Source organism: Typopeltis vanoorti, chromosome 12 (assembly GCF_054136105.1).
Source record: "Typopeltis vanoorti isolate ZY-2024b chromosome 12, IOZ_Tvanoo_1.0, whole genome shotgun sequence".
Classification (NCBI taxonomy): Eukaryota; Metazoa; Arthropoda; class Arachnida; order Uropygi; family Thelyphonidae; genus Typopeltis; species Typopeltis vanoorti.
The window spans coordinates 3,135,888-3,154,886 of record NC_143560.1 but is presented as its reverse complement, the minus strand read 5'-3'; the positions used below and the strand labels follow the sequence as shown (position 1 = coordinate 3,154,886).

The window sequence follows — 18,999 nt, the reverse complement described above, 5'->3', positions numbered from 1 at the left end:
TAACCTTCTGCTTCCTTATAATCCCCCCCTCCCCAATACACAACTCTCTGATACCTACCAATCCTGAATCCATTTGACTAACCCGATATTTAAACCCATGTGCTGTAACTTAAATATCAGCTTATCATGTGGCACCCTGTCAAATGCCTTTGCAAAATCCAAAAAAATGGCAATGTATGCCTTTCCATCATCAACTGCTCTTGTCACTTTATTATAAAAGGCAATATCATATTACTAAAGCAAGAATACTCATTAACAAATCCATGTTGATTCTCACAGATAACATTAACATCATCTGCCCAATGCTTTATATAGTCCCTCACTAATTTCTCCAAGACCTTAACAAGTACTAATGACACACAAACTGGCCTATATTTAGACACTTCCAGTCTGCTACCACCCTTATGCAGCGGCACTATCTTACCTTCCTTCCGTTCCCTGGTTATCTTTCCCACTGCGAGACTATTATTGAAAAGCCAGGTCAACAAAGCTGTCAGTTCTTTAGCACATTCTCTCAAAACCCATGGTGAAATGCCATCCAGTCCAACAGCTTTACTGGTATCCAGAGTACTCAGTATTTGGAACACACTCTCCTCTTGCACCTCTAAATCCTGAACCTACCCTATCACTCTAGTATTAAAACCTGCTCCAGGATGAAATACTCCTATAAAATATTCATTGAACAATTCCACTATGTCCTGTGCATCAGTCACTCTATTCCCATTTTTATCCCACAATTTCATTCTTCCACATCATTTCTCCTCCTACTGGCCACATAGCTAAAAAATTCCATAGGATTTTCTTTGGATCTTAGTGCCAATCTCTTCTCATATTACAGTTTTGCCTTACTCACCATTATGGCCACTCTCCTGGCCTGTGTCTTATATTCTTTAATGTATCTGTCCTCTACTCCTCTCCTTATATCTCTTCTGTAATCTCTTTTTCAACTGCAGTTCCTGTTTGATATTGTTTGTCATCCACTTTACACCAAATTGTGTCCGCTTCCTCACCCATCGAATACAGCTTACTATTTCTGCTAACAAATATTCTTTCACAATTTCCCAAGCACTAATGATATCCTGGCCTTCCAATTCTCCCCTCCATGGAACTGCCCCTAGAACTACCTAAGACTATTATAATCACCCGCCTTATAATTCCACATACGTACCCTTTTCTTTGATACACCTGTGTCTGTTCATCTTCCAAGTCAAAACCACCTGATCACTCTTTCCAACTGGTGGGAGGGATATCATCTCACTTATTATCAGCTCTTCTGATGCTATGACCAAATCCAAAACTCTTCAACCTCTTGTTCCCTCTATTACATGCTGCCGAAGACATTTGTCCCTCATGAATGCCAGAAATTCTATCCCCTTCTTACTACTTGCATTTTCCTCTTCCCAGCTTATACTGCTGTAGTTAAAATCTCCTAACAATCATTCTTCTTGCACTTGTCAAGCTCAACTGCCTAAACATCTCCTGGTCCCCACCCTCTGTGCTCCCTGGTTTATAGCAACACCCCACTAAATATCCTGTCTTGGCCACTTATACCTTACACCATATGCTTTCAAAACCATTGGTGTCTCTGTATTCTAAAGCCTCCACTCTTAGAGGACATAAGTCATCACTTATCATAAGCAGTGCTCTACTACCACGTTTTCCTTTCCTATCCTGCCAAAAAATGCTGTGCCCTGCCACTTCAATTCCGGTTATTATATCATCCTCCATCAACCACATCTCAGAGATCCCAATAATCTTTGGCCAGGTTGATGCTATCAGCGCCACCAATTTCTCTCCTTTATTCTGGATACTCCTGGCATTAGTATAGAGCATAAAAATGTCACTGCTTCTATACCTATCATTGTCCCCTCTCATCCCCCCCCCGGGCTCAATGTTACCTGATGTTGTTCCCCTTCCCCCAAGCATGCATTCCCACAAGAGCCCCCCCCCCCTACCACTACCATCCACCCTGGGAATTCTAGTTTCCCTGAATTGACATACTGGCTTGTTCAGAAAAGAGCAATCTTGCCATATGCCTTCGTCCTTCCTCATTCAGATGCAAGCAGTCTCTAGCATACAGTTCCCTTCTGTCCTCAAATGCCCTCCAAGCAAACACGCATTTTAATCCTCTCTTCTGACAGATTCTGGCTATTATGCGATTCAGTATTGCTGCTCTTCTGCTCAGCTCGTCACTACCTACCTGGGTGACACACACACACACAATCTTCCCTCTCTGCATTTTCTTTTGCACAATTTCAAGCAAGAAGCTCAGATCTCTCTCTCACCTCCTGATTTACACAGCCTCTCGAGCCATTCGTGCCCACCATCACTTTTAACATATAACTATTGTCTGTACAATAGTTAGTTTTTCAGACATGAAAAACTGTACACAGTTTTTCATGTCTGAAATGATTTTGTTCTTCTGAGAGTAGATGTTTGCAATATTTGTAAGTCTTTTATTCAGGATTTTACTAAAAATTTTGTATCTTGTATTTAATGGACTGATTTCCTCTGTAATTTCCACAATCATCTCTGTCTCATCTCTTAAATATAGATATAACCTTAGTTTTTGACTCATTTGATGGAATCTACCATTTCCTCCAACAGTTATTTATTAATTTTAAGAATCTGCACTGTACATTTTCTCCACTTTGTTTTTAAATCTCTGTATTTATGCCATCTATTCCAATTGATTTTCTAAGTGTTTGATACATTTATTTCTTCTTTTAGCTTTTGTAATCTAAGTGGTTCTATATCAGTCCATTGTTTATCCATTGTTTCTCTTGTATTATGTTGATTCATGCTGTATATCTTTGTTCATTGTTTAATTTCCTTAATATTTTGTAGGCTATGTCTTGTCTTCCATGTATATCATGCATGTGGAATTACTTGGCTGGTAAGTATGACAAGCTTAGGTGTGTGTGCTTGGCTCAGTGCCATGGCATGTAAAACTACAAGGGCTGGATGTTGATAGTGCATGGGAGATGGTTAAGAAGTGTTTGCAGGAAGCAATGGTTGACTGTATACCAAGAGTCCGAATAATAAATCAAGTAGGGGTTAAATGGATGAATAACACTATTAAGCTTGAGCTCCAAAAAAAGAAACAATTGTGGAGGGAATTTAAGGAGAAAGGTGACCAGCAGGTGCAGGAACAGTATAAAGCTCAGGCCAGGATGATAACAAGGGTGGTAAGAAAAGCAAAAGCGGATTACGAAAGAAAATTGGCCATGCAGGCTAAAGAGAATCCCAAACAGTTTTTTCAATATGTTGCAAGTAAAAGGAAAAATGTTCATGGTAGAATGATCTTAAAAAATGCTGAGGGTAGGGAGGTAACCGAATCAGTCGATATAATGGAATTACTGAGCGAGCACTTTGCAAGAGTACATCATCCATGTGGTGACATTGCAGGAATGGAAGAACCAACAGCTTATACTGGAATTGTGATGAATGAAGTAGAGGTAACTAGTCTATTACAGAACTTCAGTGTCAATACATCTGTGGGATTGGATGGTATACCAGCTCGTGTCGTACATGAAGCAGCTAAAGAATTGTCAGTGTCCTAGACCATTTTGTTTAATTTGAGCCTTGGGTCTGGGTCAGTCCCAAGTGGGTGGAAAGAGGGGAGAATAGTTCCGCTGCATAAAGGTGGTTCCAAGGCTGCTGTTGAAAATTACCGGCCAATCAGCATAACAGGAATCATTATCAAGGTCTTGGAGAAAATAGTCAAGAGGAAAATACAAGATTGGATAGAATAAAATGGGATACTGTATCGGGGACAGCATGGTTTTGTGAAGGGTAGGTCATGCCTCAGTAACTTGCTCACGTATTATAACTCAGTGACGGCTGAACTGGATAAGGGTAATGGGTTTACAGTGATTCTACTGGACCTTGCTAAGGCCTTTGACAGGATACCACATGGAATTCTAATCAGTAAATTGCAGCATATGGGGATGGATATGGGGTTAGTGAGATGGATAGGAGGGTGGTTGACGGAGAGATATCAGAGAGTGCTTTATTCAGGAGTAGAGACCACAAGACGGCCTGTGACTAGTGGTGTCCCACAAGGATCTGTTCTTGGACCACTGCTGTTTAATTTGTTCATTAATATAGGAAAGGATCTGAGAGGAACAGTTCATTCGTTTGCAGATGATGCAAAGTTGGGTAGGGCAATAGTGAATGCAGATGACGTTAAAATTTTGCAAGATGATTTGGATAGATTAGAGGTCTGGGCTAAGGAGAATGGATGTCAATTTAATGTGGAAAAATGTAAGGTTATACATTTTGGGGTGAAAAGATTAGCAGCAGTTTACTACATTGGTGGAACTGTACTCCAAGAAATTGATGAGGCACGAGATTTAGGAGTGTTGGTGGATAAGGAGTTGAAGTTTAGGGGGCACATTGCAAAAGTGGCCAAATCAGCTCATCAAATCACTTGGTTGCTGAAGAATGCGTTGACGAGCAGAGACAAGCATGTTATTGTTCCTCTATATCGAGCCTTGATAAGACCCCATCTTGACTACTTTGCCCAGATTTGGTCACCTATGTTTCTTCTTGATGGGGAGGAGGTGGAGAGGATCCAGAGGCGAGTGACTAAGATTATAGCAGGTCTGTGGAATGAACCTTATGAGAACAGGTTGAGGATTTGTGGGTTGCAAAAATTGGTTGATAGGCGGAGGAGGGGAGTATCTTCTATTTCGTTAATAAATCTGTCCCAAGAATCTCACTGAGTTTTCTGTACTATGGTTTTAGTTATTTTCTTTTGTTTTAGTATATTTCTTGTTTCCTTTAATTTGAATGTCTCAATCATATCATTGAGACATTCAAATTACTGAAGGGTTTCTATAAAATTAATTCAGAAGATATTTTTGAGAACAGGGCTGGTTGTGGGAGGACTAGGGGACATCCATGGAAACTGGGCAAAAGTGTGGTTAGTAAAGGTGTTAGAGCTGGGTTCTTTACTTTTAGAGTGGTGAATGAGTGGAATGCGCTCCCAGAGTCTGTGGTGGATGCTGTGACAGTGAATGAGTTTAAGGCAAGGTATGATAGATACTGTATAAATGTCGAATAGTTGTGATGAATATGATTTGGGGCCTCCCTCGATGAATCTAATGACTCCCTGGAGTTGCCCGTAATAATAATAATATCTTTTTCTATTTCGTTAATAAATCTGTCCCAAGAATCTCACTGAGTTTTCTGTACTATGGTTTTAGTTATTTTCTTTTGTTTTAGTATATTTCTTGTTTCCTTTGCATGTTTTTAAAGGAATGATTTGTATGACATTTGTTTTACTTTTATTGAATTTGCTATATCTGTGTTCCAAATTTTTAATGTTTTAATTTTTAATATTTAATTTTTCTTTCCAAGTACTTCAGAGGCTGCTTTATGAATTATCTTTATCAAAGTTTTACATTCAGATATTCTTTACTTTTTGCCTTCTTTTAGGTAATCTGTTAATCATAATTGTTACTGCATTTGAATGCTTTCTTCTTGTAATAGATATACTTTGCATACTTATTTTCTTTCTTGTTTTTTTCTTATTTATTTCCTTTCTCCATTTGATGGTATTTTTATTTTGGAAACTACTAAGTAATGGTCTGAAAAATTTTTTATTTCTTCTGTAAACATGCACATATTTTACACATGGAGTTATTTTCTGATTAGTAATGACATTATAAATTATATATCTTGTTCCTCTACCATTCCAAGTATATTTATTTATATTATTTTTTTTCAAAAAAAAAAAATTATCTTTATTAACTTAATTAACTAGTCTGTATATCTGGAGTTGTGTTGAAGGTCCTGGAGAGATTAGTGAGAAGTAGGATACAGAAATGGGTTGATATCGGCAGTATTTCTGTGGTTATCAGCATGGGTTTGTTAAGAGGAGATCATGTTTCACTAACTTACTTATGTACTATAACAAGGTGACAAATACCTTGGACAGAGGTGATGCATATACGGTGGTGTACTTGGATTTTGCAAAGGCTTTTGATAGACTGCCACATGACAAGCTCTTAATTAAATTGAAAGAAATGGGATTGGATAACAGACTTCTGTGTTGGATTAGTGACTGGCTGTCAGATAGGTATCAGAAAGTTGTATATCGGGGTGCAGTATCTCGAAAGAGAAAGGTCACCAGTGGTGTGCAACGGGGGTCAGTTTTGGTGCCATTGTTGTTCAGTTTGTATGTTAATGATATTGGGTTGGGTTTAACTAGTGATATCCAGCTGTTTGCAGATGATGCAAAACTGGGGAGAGCAATGCACAGTCAGGCTGATGTTAATTCCTTACAAGAGGACTTGAATAGATTGCATGAATGGGCAGGTAAGTGGAACTGTCAGTTCAATGTTTCCAAGTATAAGGTTTTCAGATTTGGTAAGCAATGATGACATGCCAAGTATACACTTGGTGGGGAAACTTTAACAGAAGTAGAGGAGATGAGAGATCTAGGTGTGATGGTGGACAAGGACCTGAAATTCAAGAGCCACATTGAACAAGTTGTGAAGCCATCACATCAAATAATGGCAATGATACAGAGAACCCTGACATGCAGAAATAGAGAGGTTGTGATTCCATTGTATAAGGCCTTGATCAGGCCTCATATGGATTATTGTGCACAGATTTGGTTTGCCAGGTTTTCATGGTGACGAGGATATGTTGGAAAGGGTACAGAGAAGATTCACAAAGGTAGTCAGTGGTCTTTGGAATGTGGAGTATATGAGGACAGACTGAAGAAATGTAAGTTGCAGAGCCTTGTGAATAGGAGGAAGGGGAGGGGGTTATGATTGAGGCATATAAACTGGTCAAGGGTTGTTATCAGGTAGACATGGAAGAGATTTTTCATAGAATTGGAGAAGGAAGTAGAACAAGAGGCCATTGCTGGAAACTGTATAAGGAAAGTGTGAGCAAAGTTGTGAGCAGTAGGTTCTTTGCATGGAGAGTGGTTGACGAGGGGAATGCATTGCCTGAGTGTGTTGTGGATGTGGAGACATTGAATCAGTTTAAAATGCAGTTGGATGAGCATTGTATGCAATAGTGAGTACCTCCCATGATGAGTCTCTGACTCGATAGAGGTCAGGTGTTGATAATAATAATAATAAAGGTGACTTAAATCATAAGACATTCAAGATATCTAGAATAATTACTTTGAAATATTTGCTAACTGAACCAAGGGGTGACAGCACAATGGTAGAAAACAGTCGAGAGGAATGCGAAGAGGAGTACATATCAATACCTGTAGATGACAGCTATCATCATCTAAAATTATGAAACAACTGGAGTAGTTGATACTCAGCAAGAGCTACTCAAATATGGATGCATAAAAGTTGTTTTATAGTGGTTGCACTCCAGTATTCAGAAGGACTTGTCAGAAAGTCAAATTTCAGATGATTTGGATAGAAATCTCTTAGTACCCATTTATAAAAGGTAAATAAAACTGAATGAGAAAATCCCAGAGGAATTTCCCTATGGATTGTTCAAGGTAAAATTTATGCAAACATAAAGAGACTAAAAAAAAATTGTTTAAGAGAAACTTGGAGAAGAGCAAGCTAGGTTCAGGCCAAATGGGATATCATGATCAATTTTTGCTTTAGAAAAATATAGGTATGTCTCATTTCATGTTACCTCTAAAAACAATACCTTGCTGCAGTGTTATTTTTCAAAATTCATTGTTTAACAATGTTTTTGATTATTGTTGACCGCATTCATTACATTTTCACTATTCAAAACTTATTTTATCAGACAATTCTTGATTGATTGATGCTATTGACACTCAACAAGTGTTCAATAAACTCATTTTAGATAAGTTATAATGTTATGAATGCAGTCAATAATAATGAAGCATGGATGGTACTATCACAACAGCCACAATTTGCCAATCTGGTTGGCTGAGTAGTTAACATATCTGCTCTCCAACCAACAGGCTGCAGGTTCAAATCCCATCATAAACATGGATGTTTGTGAATGTCTTTAGGGTGGAGAATGATTGAAAAAGTTCCAGGTTTGGTCTCTAGAGCAGGATTACAGCAATCCCTCGATTAGTGCGCCTAATGTGTTCTATAAACAGGCGCATTAATCAAAAACGCACTAATCGAATATATATATTACATAATAACCTATGGGAAACAGTATAATTCGTTCCTCAAATTTCTTTTTTGAACCTTAATTTTTTTATAAAAGAATTAAGGTAGGTCTCAGGGCCTAGTTAAAGGAAAACATATTCAGAATATAAATTTTATTATTCTACTTCTTAACAAAGAATTAAGCTAATGTAGTTTGGCAGGCATTTTGTTTCTTTTTTTCATACAACCGATGGTATGATCCTATTGCCTCTTCTATTCTTCTGCTTCTCTCTTCATCAAAATTTTACTGCTTCTCTCTTCATCATCGAATCTTTTTCACACATCCACTTTTTTGCTCACTAATTCTTTTACTCATGAGTAAAGCTTGGGAAAATACTTTAAAATAAAAAAAGTAAGGAAAACACACTCATATAACATTGCAAAGGAGGCATGAGATACAACCATCAAAGCGCTATGTAATTATAGTATGCCCACACTTTTGTACAGCTTCGCTTGTCTTGGTGCCAAGAATAGTCGATTCATGCTGAAGGGGAGAAAGAAATGAAGGACGTATGAATCGGTTGCCAACACTCGAAATCACATGCTGTATAGATAAAATTTCCCAACTGTTATACAAGCAAAATAGTTACCACTTTAAAAACTACAATGATCATAAAAGATAAGTTAATTTTCCAACGTGTAATAATAAACAACTCATTCCAGAAGACGGATTGATTACCTTATTATCGGAATGGATTCTCCTTTTTGTGACATGCATAGAAGTGTCGAAGGGTCTTGAATCTGTGGGCGTACTATAGCAGACGACATAAATATTGGCAGTAAATTTTGGAACATAGTATACATAGTGTACATGGAAGTAGTGCAGTAGGCCATTAAAAATAACTTTGTAAAATGTTTTAAATAGGTAACTAAATTATTTCATTCTAATGAGTGATTTTTTGAAATAGTTAGCCATAAAAATGTATAGATAGAAAATTTTTAAAATCTGTAATATTTATTTTTAAGATGTATATAGGCTCACTAATCGAATTTTAGAGGCACACTAATGAAATTTGGGTATCGAAAAAAATGACACACCAATCGAAAATGCACTAAACGAGGGATTACTGTATTTTATTTTTATTTATTTATTTATTTTTTATTTTTATACCAGGTCCAGAAATATTATATATATATATATATATATATATATATATATATATATATATATATATATATATATATATATATATATATATATGTGTGTGTGTGTGTGTGTGAAATAAATTAGTTTGAATGACTATAATACTGAGAATAAAAAATAATAAAGTTCAATGCTGAGATACTACTAGTTTCATTGAAAATATCAACTTCTTCAGGTATTAAACTTTATTCTTTTTTATTCTCGGTATTATAGTCATTCAAACTAATTTATTTTACATAACATTATCTACTGAGTAAATATGAATGCCGATATTTAAATATATATATTTATGTTGCTCCCACCCATGAAATTTGCAAACCTATAGTTTGCACTGCTATAGCAGTGCATTTATAGTACATTTTGTACTATGGATGAGCTAAGGAATTTTTTTCTATTTTTTATCAGTTTACACGCACACATATATAAATCAAAATCAAAATACAATATATAATACAATACAATACAATATATATATATATATATCATCGTCATCAAATTCCTGATATATACCCTCAAGGGGGTGTAAGGGATATGATAATACTACATGAAAAATTTACATCATTACTAACTTCCTATCTACAATTTTCCTTCAAATCAGTCTGTTACCTGTCAAGACTCCAATGTTAGAAATATATCCAGGTTAACACAAGAATAATGTGTAATTTGGCAAATTAAACATTATTCTTGTGTTAACATGTATATATTTCTAATTATTATGTCATAATTATCGTTAAAAAATCAAAGACTCCAATATTATCAGGTCTTATATTTCTATTGTAAAGCACTTTTTACTGTATCAATCCACCTATATCTTGGTCTTCCTCTGGTTCGTTTCCCTGCCAACCAGGCAGAAAACACTTGTTTTGTTAATCTTTCCTTTCCCGTTCTGTTTAAGTGACCATGGATGCTAACAATGTCAAGTTCTTTCCTAACAACCTTATTTTTAATTTCATATTGCCAGTAATGCCATCGCTTTGTGCCCCTTAATCTTTCTCAGGACTCTCATATCTACGGTTTCTAGTCTTTGGTCAAGTGTTTTACTTCTAACCTAGTTCTCAGATTCATAAGTTAAAATTGGTTTGAATGCTGTCTTGTATACAGCTAATTTAGTAATTAAAAGAAACACACGTATTAACCACAGTGAAAATTATTTAATTGTAAATATTTCATCCTAAGTATCTTAGGACATCATCAGTACAGTAGTTTAAACAATAATAGGAATAACATACAGTTAAGGTGCATGATTACAATAGAATCTCATTAAACGTGCGTAACATGTTACAGAAAAAAAAAATAATTTTGCACAATTCTGTATGACAATTTCTGAAGTCAATTCTCATACAGAATTGAATTGAAGTCAATTGAAGTCAATTATCATACAGAATTGTGCAAAAATTATTTTGCACAATTCTGTATGACAATTTCTTAAGTCAATTCTTTGGCTTCAGAACTTTGGAATTTGACAGTTTCAAAGTTCTGAAGCCAATACTATAACTTCAGAACTTTCTTTATATAAACGTTCATTTTTATATAAAGATCTATGTAAAAGTTTACACCTTTCCCAATGGATCCTATGATTTGGATTTTCAATTCCGTGTTTGAGAGAGGCCAGATTTCTGCGGTTTAAAAAGATGAATGTGGTCTTGATGTTCTGAGATGCGTTTTTAAACAGACCTACCTGTGTGTTAAAAGTAAGACAATTTGGAATCTCATGAACGTCAGGCAACATCAAAGGTGACAGTTTGTCCTTAGGAGAAGGTAACAAGTTGTAAATTTGGTTGATAGGTTTGTAAGTAGTGGCAAAATTGTATTTCTTCATAATTTTAGAAAGACGTTCGGAGATGCCTTTGACGTAAGGTATGGGAATCCTATGGACTTCTTCTTGTCTGGTTTGATGTGTGGGAAAGTGACTGATGATTTTTTGAGTTGTTTTAGGATTATATCCATTTAGGATGGCTGTATTTTTGATGACTTCTAATTCTTGGTTTAGAGAATCTTCATAGGAGCAGAATTTGTGTGCTCTGGAAACTAATGATTTAATAATGCCAGATTTCTGAGATGGATGATGAGCGGAAGAATTGTGAATGTAGTGACCTGAGAATGTAAGCTTGTGAAAGACAGACATCGCGATGGAACCGTCTTCTTTTCTTTGAATGTGTAAATGCAAAAAGGAGATACCCTGTGGAGATTCTTTTTCTAATGTAAAGTTGATGCGATGATGAAGAAGGTTAATTTTATCTAGAAACAATTCTAATTCATGTTCGGGATGATCCCAGACTGCAAATACGCTTTAATTTATTTAACAAAGTTTTATTCTTTCATGGGGAAATGACATCGCAGAAGAGAAACTTACTAGGAAAACTGCAATTAAAACAGGATAAGCTACGTCGAATCTCTTTTTTAAAAAAGTGCACACGCGATAATCTCATCACAACCTTTGCAAAACCTGATGGAAGTCATCAAATCTCCAGGTGCCCATAAAAGCTATCAAAAAGCAAGCCATTCCTTACTACTCAATCAGTTACTAAGCATAAATTAGCAACAAGCAATTTAAATATTGCAGAACTAGAAATAGACTTGTCAAATATGTTAAATCAAGAATTGCTACAATTAATTATAACTGTTTCAAAGAATTCAGGAAAAAAAGCTTTTGATAAAAGCAATAGTGCTCTAAATAATAAATACCTTAACTACTAAATTGATCAAAAAAGATCACTAACAAATTACCAATGGAAAAATGGGTAGTCAATTTATCTAACCGTCCACTAACAACAGACGAATTAAATGTTCTAGCAAGAGGCCATGAATTTGCGATTTCACCAAAATGTTTCCCATATTTAGACTTCATACATAATATAGAAAGAAACATCAACCATCTCTCCACCAACAGACTTCGTTTTGAGGTAGCTAAAGTGATCTACAATGCCAAACCTTCGGAATTAAATATCCCACCTTCAGAATCGAAGGCTATTATATCCTTAAAACGTAATAAAAACATAATCATTACCAGAACTGATAAAGGAAATACCACTGTGGTTCTTGATACAAATTCATATGACCAAAAAATGAATTTACTTCTTCGAGATCGTAATACTTATGCCAAATTGGATTATGATCCAATTTGGCATAAGTATTACAAAATGTCAACTCAGAAATTTAAATAAGCTACTTAATGAAACTTCCTCCTTAGATGAAGAAACAATCAAAAAACTTAAGACATACCATGCAAAACCTCCTAGAATTTATGGCTTACCTAAGCTACACAAAACTCATGTTTCACTCAGACCCGTCGTAGACTGTATCAGCAATCCAACTTACAAGTTATCAAGATTCTTATCTAACCTTCTCCATCCTCACATAGGCCACTCACTCCCTTCAGTCAAAAATTCTACAGAGTTTCACACAAAAATTAAAGACATTCAACTGTCAAAAGCTGACTTATTAATCAACTTCGACATTGTCTCCCTCTTCACGAACATTCCCCATAAAGAAACAATAGAATTACTAACTGAAAATCCATCTGATATAGTTGAATTGTTCAAGTTTGTTATTGCATCAGGTTACTTCACCTGGAAAGGTCAAATTTACAAGCAAGAAGAAGGAACAGCAATGGGATCTCCTTTATCACCAAACCTAGCAAACTTGTTTCTAGAACACCTTGAGGAAAAAATATTCACTTTTGAACCCAAACCTAAAATTTGGTTAAGATATGTCGATGACGTATTTGCAGTCTGGGATCATATCGAACATAAATTACAACTGTTTCTAGATAAAATTAACCTTCTTCATCATCGCATCAACTTTACGTTAGAAAAACAATCTCCACAGGGTATCTCCTTTTTCGATTTACACATTCGAAGAAAAGAAGACGGTTCTATCGCTACGTCTGTCTTTCACAAGCCTACATTCTCGGGTCGCTACATTCACAATTCTTCTGCTCATCATCTATCTCAGAAATCTGGCATTATTAAATCGCTAGTTTCCAGAGCACACAAATTCTACTCCTCTGAAGATTCTCTAAACCAAGAATTAGAAGTAATCAAAAATACAGCCATCCTAAATGGATATAATCCATTTAATTATAATGTGATTCTATTGTAATCATGCACCCTAACTGTATGTTATTCCTATTATTGTTTAAATTACTGTACTGATGATGTCCTAAGATACTTAGGATGAAATATTTACAATTTAATAATTTTTGTAGTTAATATGTGTGTTTCTTTTAATTATGATCTCACCACAGGTTTCGTTATTTTAAAAAAGCTAATTTAGTGTTTTGGCTAATTTCTCTCTTGTTCCATATAAATTTATTCAGTTGACTTCCTACCACCAGCTGTATTGATTCTGTTGTCTATTTCCATATTTAATTTACCATCTTCACAAAAAATCGTGCCTAAGTAGCTGAAATGTTTTACTTGCTCTATATTTTACTTGTTTTCCATTCACAATGCTATTTTCATTGTCTTTGTCTTTTAATGCCAACCTTCATACCATATCTATTACAACAATTATTCAATTTAGTCAGGGAATCTTACAGACTTGTAGCAGATTTATTTAGAAGTATAACATCATCCGCATAAAGCAAAGAGCTGAGATTAACATCTTCCATTTTCATATCAGGTTTAATGCCACTTTCCTTCATGATGTGATTCATATAGATAATGAATTACAGAGGGGATAATGTACATCCTTGTTGACACTAGATTTTACATGAAACCATCTTCCACTACTTCCCTTAATTCTAACTGCTGATTTATAACTCAAATAAAAACCAAGTATTGCTTGATATAATGCCCATTAACACCATATAACTGTAGCATTTTAAATAGCTTCTCCCTTGGCACCTTGCCATATGCCTTTTCCAGATCTACAAAACTTAAATACGGATCTTTGTTATATTCCAATGATTTCTGAACTATCTGTCTCAAATCTGATCCTGAGAAAGTGAAAATCTGATACTGACAGCCTCTATTTGGCCTGAATCCAGCTTGTTCTTCACCAAGCTTCTCTTCCACAATCCTTCTCAATTGTTTCTCAAGTATACTTGCATGTATCTTACCAGGAACACTCAGTAATGAAACACCTCTGTAATTCTTACATTCAGTTTTATTTCCCTTTTTATATATGGGTACTATGAGAGCTCTACTCCAATCATTGGGAATTCGTCCCTCTGTCCAGTCCTTCTGAACTATGCAGTGCAGCCACTGTAAGACTTTTATACTTCCATACTTGAACTTGTCTGGTTGAATATCATCTACTCCTGCCACCTTTCCACATTTCAGGCTTTTCATGGCATTTTGTACTTTAAGTATGGGTATGTATTCCTTACTGCATGTCTGGTCAGTGTTTTTTACCACTGTGCTGTTCATCACTCTTGTTTTATTTAGCAATTTTTCGAAGTAATTACTATATACTTCAAGGATATCTTTTTCTCCTGTTTTCACGTCACCTTTATCATCTCTAATTCTCCTTTTACAGCACTCTTTCCTCCATTTCTAAGCTTCTTCAACAACCTCCAGAATATCTCTTGATATTTATTTTCTATGTTCCTGCCAAAGTCCTCCCATGACTTTTTTTTTTTTATTTAGCCAGTTTTAGACAGTGTTTAGCTTTCTTACATTTGTCTCTGTATTCTCTAAGAGTGCTAGCTGACTTAGTTGGCAGGAACTTTTGAGATGCTTCCTTCTTTTCCTTCACTCCTCTTTAACTTCCTGTGTCCCATGGAGTTCTGATTTTTCTATCCTTGCAGACAACCTCACCACATGCCTCTCTGGCTGAATCCATCAAGTTTTTCTTCAAGGCTTGCCACTGAATATCCAGGGTTTGGTTCCTGTTCTCAAATTCTTTCATTTTTTATTCAATAAGCTTTGTGTATTTTAGTCTACAGCTCACATCTGAGAGCTGCTCAACTTTTATTCGCTTTAAAACTTTCTTACATGTTATTCTTTTCAATATGAAATTCAATTTTATCCTGCTCAAGACGAAATAGTGATCACTTCCAATTTCAAATCCTCTGTACATTCTGGTGTCCTGCACCAGGGAGAAAACATCACTATCAACAATAACATAGTCAATGAGACTTTTCTTATTCCTTGCTTCTTCTCTCCATGTGACTTTGTGCACATTATTATGTCAGAACATGGTGGTAGTAATAACCAGTTCATGTCCTGAGCAGAAATCCAACAGGTATTTTCCATTATTATTATTAGCTTTGCTCTTTTCTCCAAATTAATGTATGTCTGACAATCATTTCCTACTCTGCTATTTAGATCCCCAACAAGGACAAACTTTTCCTTTTTCATTGTCAGTTGCTTTTTCTAAAGCATCAAAAAATTTCCTCCACTTCTATCTTAGTAGAACATTCTGCGGGACCATAGTCACAAATAAGTCTCATTGTCCAATTACCCGTTTTGAAATATTTTAAATAAAAATATAATTTTTATTTAAAATTATTAAATTTTAAATAAAATTCATGGGATAGAGTGGAATTATTATCTGATATGTCATATGTATTGCTAAAAAATTGGTATAATTTTTATTGTGCATTAGAGTATACTGAATAACTAGTTAAACTCTTATTTTAAATCCTTGATTAGTAGTGTTCAACTATGGCAAGTTATTCAATGATTGGTGAAATTTCATAATTGGGATTTTGTTTTTATGTTGTAGTAAATGTTCATACTTAGCTGTTTTCCTTTAGTAGCATGTGAAATTTTCATCTGATATGTATTATATTATTTTAAACATTTACATCTTTGATATAGAAACAGTCATGGAGAAGGAGAGATAGTGGACTTTTGAAAGCACCTGTTTTCTACTTTGTTAAGGGAATATCAGCTGCATATAATCATGTACTCTTCAATGCTGTTGATGTAAGTTATGTCACACCTAAAAATAATAATAGTGATAATTCAAATTGCATGGTAGAATCCATTACAGAAATATGCTGGAAATATAAGCATATATATATATATATATATATATGTTAAAGATACCAAGCTATTTTAAACCAGGTTTAAAATAGCTTGGTATCTTTAACATTTATTATACCCAAGGTAAAATACTTTCTACATTTATATCTCCTCCTGAGATTTTTATTTAATAAGGTTAAAACACCTTATGGTAACTTGTTCTGGTAAAATACTTATAAGCTCTGTATTACTAAAATCTTGGTATTTTTAACCTGGCACCCGCTGATGAGACCGCAATAAAGGTCGAAACCGGTCTGGGTCGTGGCCCCTTGCCTTTAATACAAAGCATCATACATCTCCTTTAGGAGATGTGCTCTGCATTAAGGGTAAATATTAAGATTAGTGATCAGAGCTTATTCTACTTTTACCATGAGTTGCCTTGGTCTTGCACTACGTGCAGGATCAACTAGACTTGCAACATTTGCAGGTGCAAACTTTATTTGTTTGTCTGTTTGTTTACTTGGGAAATGGAGTAAAACCAGGTTTAAAATAACTTGGTATCTTTAACATTTATTATACCCAAGGAAAAATACTTTCTATATATATATATATATATATATATATATATAGATGTGTGTGTGTGTGGTAGTCAATCTCCTGGAGGGAAAGACACCTGACAGGACAGGATATATATGTGTGTTGCGCACGCACGTGTGTGTGTGGTAGTCAATCTCCTGGAGGGAGAAGACACCTGACAGGACATAACACTAATTATGCGTATAGACCATATTGGTCTGTTCCGGTCTCATTATCCATCCAATATCCTTTTTTGAGGTCTACCCTGCTTTCTCTTTCCAATTGGCTTATATTTTAGTATTTGTTTTGGATGTCAGGTATTGGTCATTCAGCTTATATGTTCAATCCATTTTTGTTTATAGTTGTTTATTATTATTATTATTATTATTATTACCACCTCAAGACCTCATGGAGTCAGACTCATCTAGGAGGGCCTTTTATCACATACACAGCTCAACATACCGTGTTTTAAACACATTCAAACTCTTTGCAGCCACTACATTCTCAGGGAAGGCATTCCAATCATTCACAACTCTGCACGAAAAAACCTGCTTCTCACTCCTACTCGCACCCTCTTTATACAGTTTCCAGGGATGACCTCTGGTTCTTCCCTGATCTCCCACTATTGTCTGTAAAACTTCTCCAGCATTGATCCTATAACAACCCCTTACCAACTTATAGGTCTCTATTATATCTCCCCCTCTTTCTCCTGTCCACCAGACTCTGCAAATTACATCTTCTCAATCTTTCCTCATATTCGACATTCAAGAGGTCAGAAACTACCTTAGTCAGTCTCCTATGGACCCTTTCCAACATCTCTTCATCCTTCTGAAAACCCGGTGACCAAATCTGGGCACAATAGTCCATGTATGACCTAATCAAAGCCTTATACAACAGAACAAGAATCTCCCTACTTCTACACGTCATTGTCCTCCGCAACATTCCCAGAAGCCTTTGTGTTGTCTTCACAATTTTGGCGATGTGTTCCCTAAATTTTAGATCCTTATCCACTATCACCCTCAGATCTCTTATTTCCTCTACCTTTAACAATATATTCTCACCAAACATAAATTCTGCATCCCATCTTTGTTTTCCAAATTTTAAAACCTTACATTTTGCAACATTAAACTCACATCCCCATTTTCGTGCACAATCACTCAATCTATTCAAGTCTTCCTGTAAGGCCACAACATCTTCACTACACTTCATGGTTCATCCCAATTTTGCATCATCTGCAAACAACTGAATATCTCCATCCAAATCTTCACCTATATCATTAATATAACAAGTTAAACAGTTGAGTTTTTCTTCTATTGATTTTGTTTTTATTGATCTAATAATATGTATTTTGCAGTTCTTTTCTTAAACCTCATTTCACTTGTTTTTATTCTTTGTTTATCTTGTTTGTTTATTGCTCAAATTTCACTGCCATATAATAATGTGGGCACTGCCAAAGTATTGTATATTTTCAAGCGTGCTTCTTTTTGTACTATTTGTCAGGCCTATAATCTGTAAAAATTTTGAAGTTTTTAATTTTATCTCTTTTTCTCCTTCATATGATTTTTCACATCCAAGATAACTGAAAGTATTTATCTGTTCTATTATTTTATTATTAATAACTATTTTGTCCACAAAATGCCATTGTTTTGATTTTTTCTATGGACATTTTCATTCCAAACTGTTCTACAATAATGTTTAAATTATATACTGCTCTTTGTAAATTATCTTTCTTATCTGATATTATTACCTGATCATCTGCAAATAATAGTGTATTTATTTTGTTATTCGGGAAATTTCTATACCTTGATTGTATAGAAATTTCGAAATATTGAAAAGTGTTGGAGACAGAGGGCATCACTGTTTTACTCCTTAGTTTATACATTATTTTTCAGACAACTTTTCATTTATTTTTATTTTTACTTCATTATCTTTGTATATTTTATTATTATTATTATTAATATCATGTAACACCTCCAAGGACTCATTAAGGGAGGGCACACTACTCTACAACTTTCTGTCTCCACCACTTAATCACCAACCACACTTAACTTCTACTACCATTATCATCTACACACAATGCCATCTACTGTCCACTAGTATTTTTTGTCTGTAAATTCTTTGTGTTCTTATGGCCGATTTGTCTGTATGCACGGCCCAAGGAAACGGATGAAGGAAGAGAGGGCAGTAGTGCATGAGAGATAATTAACCAAATACCCATTCCCTCTTGTGGGAATGGGTACTTGGG

At 35.2% G+C, this 18,999-nt stretch overlaps 1 protein-coding gene across 7 annotated transcripts in view; it reads left to right on the top strand.

The window, feature by feature from the left end:
* LOC150100549 (uncharacterized) overlaps positions 1–18,999 on the top strand; it is an 844,187-nt gene that overhangs the window by 455,884 nt on the left and 369,304 nt on the right. For all 7 annotated transcript variants that reach the window (XR_016549159.1, XM_090401348.1, XM_090401347.1 and 4 more), the window contains one exon: positions 16,032–16,139. Coding sequence is in view for 6 of the 7 variants with exons in the window: in XM_090401348.1 (XP_090257474.1) it covers positions 16,032–16,139 (108 nt within the window). In the remaining variant the exon portion in view is untranslated. The remainder of the gene's footprint in view (positions 1–16,031; positions 16,140–18,999) is intronic.